The 8,791-nt window shown below is 39.2% G+C and overlaps 1 protein-coding gene across 1 annotated transcript; it reads right to left on the bottom strand.

Moving 5' to 3' along the window:
* Positions 1 to 1,812: 1,812 nt before the first annotated feature.
* lix1l (limb and CNS expressed 1 like) lies at positions 1,813 to 8,407 on the bottom strand. The gene is made up of 6 exons (XM_037693412.1): positions 7,869 to 8,407; positions 5,073 to 5,236; positions 4,796 to 4,936; positions 4,544 to 4,639; positions 3,721 to 3,798; positions 1,813 to 2,791 (listed from the first exon to the last, which is right to left on the bottom strand). Exons 1-6 carry the CDS (start codon positions 8,194 to 8,196, stop codon positions 2,540 to 2,542), a joined length of 1,059 nt encoding a protein of 352 aa, XP_037549340.1. The 5' UTR covers positions 8,197 to 8,407; the 3' UTR covers positions 1,813 to 2,539.
* Positions 8,408 to 8,791: the final 384 nt, after the last annotated feature.

Genomic DNA, 8,791 nt, shown 5'->3' with positions numbered 1-8,791 from the left:
TATATACTCATTCTAAACACTGGAGTATGACTGGGAGTGGAAGGAAGGAAATTGTTTAAAAGTTTGTAAAACTGTTTTTATTGAATAAATAATATTACTATCAATATGTTTGTTTGTTTGCTTGGTCAGACACATTTGGTATTAAAGAACTAAAAAAATGAAATGGCAAAACCACAACTGTTTTAATAACTGGTTTATTACATAAACATATAAATCTACTAAAAGTAAAAACATGGAATAAAAATGTTTATAGAAAATACATACAAGTTGGGCCTAAAAACGTTTTTTTTTTTTTAAACAATACTGTTTATAATATCATATATGAAACCTAAAAACAAAACTTCAAACTTGAAAACAAATCATGCATCAAAGCCAAAGAAATAAAAGTGTCAAAGTTTTTTTTATAAAATGATTAGCAAAAATGATTGGTAAGAAAAAGGCCTTGATCAATAATGAAAAAAACAACAAAAACTGAAAGGCATTTATATAAAAACAGCTGTGATTAATGGCTTGTAGAAAAAAAAAACACTTACTGAGCATTTTTATTTAAAGACAAATAAAAAGAACTTAAAAACAATACATCTCCAGGCTCACTTCCTGAACCAGCGTATCTTTTGCCGTTGGCTGCTAAAACTTGAAATTCTGGAAACAAATTAAGAAAAACTTTAAAAAATAAGAACAAAAACTATATTTTTTTATAAAAGGGAACTCATAACTTACATTACTGGGTGACCCATAGTTAAAAATTATAAGTTGATTGGATTTATTAGAACGCTTGTAAAACAAACAGACCAAATAATCAAACTTTTTTTGTCTTCAACATGTTTCACATCATGTGGTAATAAATGTAACAGTTTTACAAATCCTTCATAATCTAAAGTCGAACATCAAAAGGAATAACTTCATATTTTGGCATGAACAAGAATAATGATCAAGATGCTTCCGTCATTAGCAAGATGCTAGCCAAATAGCGTCTTTATTAGGACGAGTCTCCTGGAAAACACTAAAAAAGTCACTGGTTCAGCCCAGCAAACAAGGTTAAAATAAATAACATTTTTGTTTTGACTTTAAACTAATAAATTATACTATTTGTTTTTATTTATTTCCAGACTTTGCGCGAAGCTAAGCTAAGCTAAGCTAAGCTAACAGACTGCTGGCGAAAGGCATTCACTGATTTAAGTTTTATCCCCAATTACTCTGTTAGAATAGCAAAACTGAAATTTCGCATATAATCTTAAGATAAAAAAAAGACTGTGCTTTAAATAATCCAATAAATGAAAGTATATGTATTAGTTTTACAAAGTCTTAAGGTATGTAACCATTTTCATAAAGGCACTACAATCTTAGAGGAAAGCAACTGCACCAGAATAATAAAAGCTACTCTGTCTTTAATAAAACTCAGTCCTTTGTTTTTTTTTTATTTATTTTAAAACTGTGTGTAATAAGTTTCAGCTGTTGATAATTCAGTATTCAGCCACAAGAACGAGCCTTCGTGCTGTTTAACTTTCCAAGCTTCTGCCCACATTTCTCTTGAAATGAAAGCCACACTTCATCAGTGACTCGGCTGACTTGTTTACCGTAAATCCACTCGTAAAAAGGCTTCTTGTTAAAATGCATTTAAGTTTATAATGCATTAAAGTGAGTTTTGAAATCAGGAATATATAAAAGTTTTACTTTTAACAGTAAAATATCAGGGAGCAAGTGCGAGTTACATTACATTTTTATCATCTGTGGATAATATTGATGCCCAAAAAGGGTTCCATCTTCTTACAATAAACAAAAACAACAAAATTTAAATCAGCTTCATCATCGTTTTTTTTTTTTTTTTTTTTTTTTTTTTAGTGTAAGAGCTGCTTTGTAGGTCATTTACCTCACAAAATAAAAACAATAATAATAATAATAATACATTCGGATAATGTCATAATCACAAACCACACAGCAAACTCTAAAAACCTTCACAAACAAGAATAAACAAAGACAACATATTGTTGATTTACCTTTTTTTTTTTTTTTAGAACACCTGAGCTCCGGTCAGAGTCGTCAGCTGACATTTTATTGAAACGTACCCTCGCTCCCTGCAACCCCAGAGTCATTTTAGGTTATTTTATTTGCGTTGATGTGAGACTCTGGTTAAGTTTCAGCAATATTTATCCTGTTGTTTTGTTTTTTTTAAACCAGTGCTTTTAGCATCTTAACATGAAATCATCACAACCAAATCCTTTTAATCACAGCAGACTGATTTGATTTAAACCTAAATTGGAACTATGAGTAACTTGTGACCTGTACATTCACTGATCAACAGTTAACAAAATTTGTAAATGTCCATTGTATCAGTCGAAACAATATATAAAATATATATATATATAAATCAGAGGCAGGCAGCACTATTTTACAGGCGTTTAGAAATAACTGATTAGGCACGAGGAGGTAACAGCCCGAGTGGCGTTTGTGTTCAGAACAGAAGCGTTTACCGTTGCCTGATATAGTTTTTAATAGAGTGATCCACACTGTTACCAGGAGTCCTGCGGAGCGACGGGCTTTAGTGCGACGGCAGAGTGGCGGCATTGGCTGCGCTCAGCTGACCCACAGCCATTACCAGGATGTCTTTCTTTTCTTTGTAAAAGCGCAGCTCCCTGCCCGCCAGTCGGGCGTCCTCCAGTTCTCGCTCCGTCGAGGCCAGCTCCTGAGCGATGGTACTCGCCACGCTCTGCTCTCGGTTCACCCAGTCAGCCGCCATCTGAGTGCGCATGTCGTCGTCCAGGGCCCGGTGGGAGTAATGGGCGAGCACCTCCTGCGGGGGGTTCAGGCACAGGACAGAGTCAGAGACACAACTAATGTTCAACAATGTCTTAATTCAAGTTTCCTTGGTGATGATTCATGTCATAAGATAGGGGTGTCCAAAGTGCGGGCCGAGGGCCATTTGCGGCCCTTGGAGTGATTTTGTGCGGCCCCCGACTGCGATTAAAGAATGGTATAATTTGAACCCACTGAGGTTGATGCAGATGTAGACCTTCTTTAGATTTAATGGTGATATTTCTTAAATATACTGTTAAATATTGTTTGATTTAACAGCAAAACAGATAAAAATAATCTTCTCAAAATGAGCTAAATTAAGTGCAATACAAATATTTAGCTATAATTAATCCTTTTATTCTACAACAAACTGTTACTGACTTCTACTGGAAAGTTAAAAAAATTTGGATAATAATTCATAAAACGTCAAAATATAACACGTGTTTTCCAAGAAAATAATTTCAGTTGATTTAACAATGGATGGGGAGAAATTGGACAGTTTTAAATAAATATAAAGTGGTATCATCGACATACACGTTCATCAACGTTAACAGTGTCCCTTCAATCTCTCTGTGAACCTGTTGCTGGACAGTTTTTCAAATCACGCTTTTTAAAGTGTTTTATTTTCTTAAATTCAAAATTTCCTGGCCCACGAGTCCTTTCATCTAGACAGTTCTGGCCCACCAATGAAAAATGTCGGAAGAGAAAAAGTTGACAAACTAAAGAGATGATTTGTAAAAGCTGTTTTACATAAATTTAGCTGATGATATTTAATTCCTCTCAGAGTGAGAAGAAAACTTTACGTAGAACAGCTCATTCCTTTAAACAAACACCCAACGTATAATTTCATTCTTTGCGACAGCTGTGAAAGCCAGCCCTGTACTTGTGTAATTGAAGCCACGTGTGAGACGGGTTCTGTCACGGTACCTGCCGGGAACACTGCCGCTCTCTCATGGCTTTGAGGCTTCCATTCCAGTGCAGCAGCTGGAACACAGTCATCAGCTCCTGCAGTTCAAAACACACCCGGAAGAAAAGTCCAAAATCACTTTAGAAAGTTCAAAGTTCACCAAATTAACTTTTACTTTGGCAAGCTTTCGTTAGCTTCCTGTTTTTAATTCAAAATATGGTAACATTTCCAAACCTAAAGCTTCCTTCCCTTTAAATAAATGAAAAAAACTAGGGATGCACAATATTATCGGCATGGTATCGGCCGATATTAGCGATAAAGTTAAATATCGGACATTCCAGCAAAATAACTCACCGATATAAAAGGCGCTGTTTATAAATATATATATATATATATATATATATATATATATATATATATATATATATATATAAGGCACTGTTTTTGTATCCCTGTTTGAGTGTTGTCATTGTGTTAGAGAGAGTAAATGTCAGGAATAAATTTGACATTAAACATAATTCAAGTTGAAGTGTTTTATCATTTTCAGCCCCCTTTTTGACATCTGCATTTAGTAGCAGTCCAAATTTACAAAGACCAGTCTCTGTAAGTAAGCCTAGGGGGGAAAATATCGGTGTTGGTATTGGTTATCGGCCAAATAAGTTTTAACATATCAGTATATCGGCCAAAAATCCAATATTGTGCATCCCTAATAAAAACTGTCATGTTATTACCAAACTGCAGCAAGTAGCCCCACTGGAGGACAACTTTATCCTAGTGTGGGTTTAGACATTACTAATAATCTGACACGATTAACATAAATGACAATAAATGAGGTTTTCACACCTGGAACTCCAGCATGGACTTCCCTTTGTTGGACTCGAGCATGAAGCGAAATGCTCCGATGCCTGTGTTTGGATTGTCAGCTTCTTCTCGGTTTCCCTGTGAACAACGACCGCCAGTCAAACTGTGGAAACAGCTAAAGGTCCGTACGTGCAGTATGCAGCTGCAGGAGCACAACTTAAAACAACGATCAGTAAAATCCACTGAACCACAGGTTTAACGACAGCACATCCTTCAGTATTTGGTCTAACTTACATTGAATGAGGCCAGGGCCTCGCTCACACTCTTCTCTATGAAGTCGTCTGTAATTCGGCGCGAGGGGTGTTCGTTAAAAACGGAGTTCATCAGAGCGATCTTGGCCGCGCTGCGCCGAGCTTCTGCCTTGGTCGGGCAAAACTGTTGAATATCGAGGACAAAAGAATACAAAATTAATACACAGATTTTATCATCTAAAACCTGAAAAGTGTATTTTTTTATGCTCAAAGGCAGCAGCACTCCTTATTCTAATGTGACAATCGTGCAGGGAATTTACCTGGAAGCTTCCAAAACAGCTGCCACCTGGAAGGCTAACATAGCAGACATATGGGGGGCTGTTAGACGGGACCATTTCGTAAACAACCAGCGCTCCGTTCCGCAGGTCGGCCCCTCGGGTCAGCTTCATCTGCCAGAACTCCTGCAGAGCTTCCACCACGTTCACTGAGGGCGAGACATTAGTCTTTTTAACGCACCGAACGTGTTTTATTTCATGTCTTTAACGTCTAAACTGTGAAGTTTGGCACGTCCTTGGAGGAGCCTTCTTAAAGATGGTCAGAAGTAAACTGTTTCTACAAACTGAGGTTGTTCAAAAAGATATCTTGAACAGGTTAGATATTTGCTATGGATGCACGATATTGGATTTTTGGCTGATATTCAATATGTTAAAACTTATTTGGCTGATAACCAATATCAATACAGATATTTTATTTTCCTAGATCTACTTACAGGGAAAACATAGCTTTCTCTGCTGTGGAATTAAAATATTGCATTATTATATATATAAATAATTTAAATAAATAAACGGATGGATGGATGGATGGATGGATGGATGGATGGATGGATGGATGGATGGATGGATGGATGGATGGATAGATGGATAGATGGATAGATGGATAGATGGATAGATGGATGGATGGATGGATAGATGGATAGATAGATAGATAGATGGATATGTAAACAGCACCTTTTATATTGGTGAGTTATTTTTATGGAATGGCCGATGTCCAATATTTAACTTTATCGCTAATATTGACCAATACGATATCATGCCGATAATATTGTGCCGATAATATCGTGCATCCCTAATATTTGCTCATAACTTTCCCACAGACTCCCTCTTTAAAAGATCTGAGCTAACACTTTAGGTATAAAAAAAACCAGCTCCAGGATTTTAAATTCCTTTGTGACAAAGTTACATTTGGAAACAGCAACGGAGAGCAGTAAAATCTGAAAGCGAGTCAGAAACGATTCCTTGGATCTGGGTCTGCGGGGAGCTTTAAAAGTGGGATTCTTTGGCTGCTCAGTCTGCTAAGCCTCAAGTGTTGGAGTTTGCTCATTTTCAAGTATGCTTTAGTGCTGCGGCCGGGTCGGTATGACGGAAAACAAAATCTCTCTCAACAAACTCCAAAGAGCGCTGCAACATCAGAAGCGTAAATCCCTGATCTGCAGTCCAGATAGCATTACAAGCTTCCCTCTGAGGGGCAGTAAAACACCCAGCGCATGCTCTCATTTTGTTGTTAGTCAGCCATAAAATAAACTTTTATGTGCTTTTGATTTGTTTATAGACTTGTATTCCTCCAACACCACCGTCGGGGAGGCATCTGCTCCCAAAGTCGCTCTGCAGGATGAAAACATATCCAAACATCTTTAGACTTCGGAAGAATCTTGTAGAAAAAGATGAACTCCGGCAACAGATGGTCTGCCCCCCACAGATCCCAACATTATGGAAGGAGTCAGGGGGATTACCGCACAAACTAAATCCATGGCCGGGTGAACTTTTGGGGAGCTGGAGCTAATTTTAAAGTCAAATAAAGTCAGTTTAAAATCTTGATTAGATGTAACAGTGGTACTGCTCCAAATGTCAACCAACATCATAGCATGACTAAAGTAATGTGAGGAAATTTACAATGGTCCTTTAATTATTTTGAAGGCATTAGGAAGCCTAAAGGGGTTAGAGGAGGGATGAGGCTGTCAGTGCACGTAGGGGCAATCTTTTGCAATAAATCCTATTTGTATTAACTGTAGCTACCTCAGTTTCCCCTCACAACAGGTTAAGTCACTGCTCGATAATGAGTTATAAGTCTATGAACTCTCAAAATAGACATTACTGTTTAAACTCCTGTATGTTAGGTGTAACAAGATGTTTACAATAACCTATTTCTCGCTATTCACGTCCTTTTTTTTGTCATGTTGTGGACCAGTACTGTGTCCAAATGCAAAATCTTACTTCAAACCTACAAAGCCCTCAACAACCTAGCTCCATCTTATATTAGAGATCTTATTGTTCCATATTTTCCTTAAAAAAAAAAGCACTTCACTCTCAGACTGCAGGCTTACTTGTGGTTCCTATAGTTTTCCAAAAGCAGAATGGGAGGAAGATCTTTCAGTTGTGGAACCAACTTCCAGTTTTTGTCCATGAGGCTGACACATTGTCCAGTTTGAAGACTGGGATTAAGACGTTCCTTTTTGATAAATCCTATAGTTAGGGTTGGCTTGTTATGCTGCCATAGGCTTTGAATACTGGAAGACAAATTGACCACAGTTCTTAAAATTGGATATTTTCATTCGAAATTATTTATTTCTTAACATGTGATTCTCGACCTGCCATTGTGTATCTGTTCCCCAAACCCACCCGGTCCAGGCAGATGACCACTTGTCCTGAGCCTGGTTCTGCTATAGGTTTCACCCTCATGAAGGAGTTTTTCCTTTCCACTGTCGCCTTCATGCTTGCTCAAGGTGAGAGTTCTGCAAAAAGCAGTCTGCTCCTCAGATAATTAATGTTATTAACTTGCTTTTTAAAACTTATGAACGTTTCTGTTCAGTGCCCTGTTGTGACTTGGCGCTGTAGAAATAAACTGAATTGAGTCTGAAACGGGTCTTTTATCTTTATCTCACATGAAGATCATCCAAACTAATCTGGCCCAAATCCGCACACAACCACCGACGAGTTAATGGCGATGTAAACAGTAATTAGGATAAATAAATAAAAACATGGTGGACGCAGTGCAGCCATGGAGGTCTAAACGCGGACACAGACTCCATTTCTCCGTGTTTACCCCTCCAGGAGCCTCACCTCTGCCGTAGCCCTGCGTGTGCTTGGCGAAGCTGCGGACCACCGCCTCCACCGCCTCCTTCAGCACCGCCGGGTTGCAGCGAGCCGCCCCCGGCCCCAGCCCGGCCCCCGCCCCGCCGTACAGGCTGTGGAGCTGCAGCGGCGGCGGCGGAGGGGGAGGCCCGGACGAAGCGCACAGCGAGGCCGGCGACGACAGCAGCGGCGCGACGGGGACCGTCACCCCGGGCCGGAGAGACGAGCGGAGCGTCCCGCTCGGTCCAGAAGCGAATCCTATCCCGGGCTGCAGCCTCTGAGGGCGGACACTGTCCGGGAGGACGGTGGATTCCATTGTCCCGACGTCACGTCTGAGGAGTCCGGTTCAAGGAGCTGGACCGACCGAAGCGACAGCCGACACCGAAAAGGTCGTTTCTAAAGGCGGACAGGTCGGAGCGTTGGCCGAGGTTCGACAGTCGCTGCTGGAAGAAGTGGTTTTGGGTCGTTGGCTCGACTCGGACTGGTTCGGATGAACATCCTCACGCTCTGGATTAGGTCGTTGGACAGTCAGTCAAGTGGTGCCTTCAGGGACTGCTCGGACGCGGCGTTTAGAGTTAAGAAATGAGCGTTTTAGTGCGTTTTACGCTCTATAATTTGGTTTTCCCACTTTTTATGTTTTGCGGCATATGAAGCGAATCGTTTTAGTCATTTTAAAAAGTATTACTTTTTTCTCTAAGTTGTTGCAAACAATTTTGTTTTTGCCTTTAGTGTTTTACCTTTGTTTATATGACATGTTGATTTGACTGTGTTTATAACTTCTTTCATTTGGTTTCAATTGCTTTTTGTTGAATTATTAGTCTGTCTGTCTGAAACAGGTTTCTCTTGAAAATGAGTCCTCGTGACTCAATGAGACTAACCTGTATAAATAAAGGTTGAATGAAAAATGTATT

This window comes from Nematolebias whitei, chromosome 19, assembly GCF_014905685.2.
Source record: "Nematolebias whitei isolate Nwh7 chromosome 19, NemWhi1, whole genome shotgun sequence".
Taxonomy (NCBI): domain Eukaryota; kingdom Metazoa; phylum Chordata; class Actinopteri; order Cyprinodontiformes; family Rivulidae; genus Nematolebias; species Nematolebias whitei.
Note: the sequence above shows the minus strand (reverse complement) of the source record. Positions and strands in the feature narration are given on the sequence as shown.

What these genes read in the sequence shown, in the direction of transcription:
- lix1l (XM_037693412.1), bottom strand. Translation starts at nt 8,196, where the DNA reads ATGGAATCCACCGTCCTCCCGGACAGTGTCCGCCCTCAGAGGCTGCAG. An exon ending in CACGCAGGGCTACGGCAGAG is followed by an intron (nt 5,237 to 7,868) that starts GTGAGGCTCCTG and finishes TCTCGCCCTCAG; the next exon opens with TGAACGTGGTGGAAGCTCTG. An exon ending in AGCGGCAGTGTTCCCGGCAG is followed by an intron (nt 2,792 to 3,720) that starts GTACCGTGACAG and finishes AACCCCCCGCAG; the next exon opens with GAGGTGCTCGCCCATTACTC.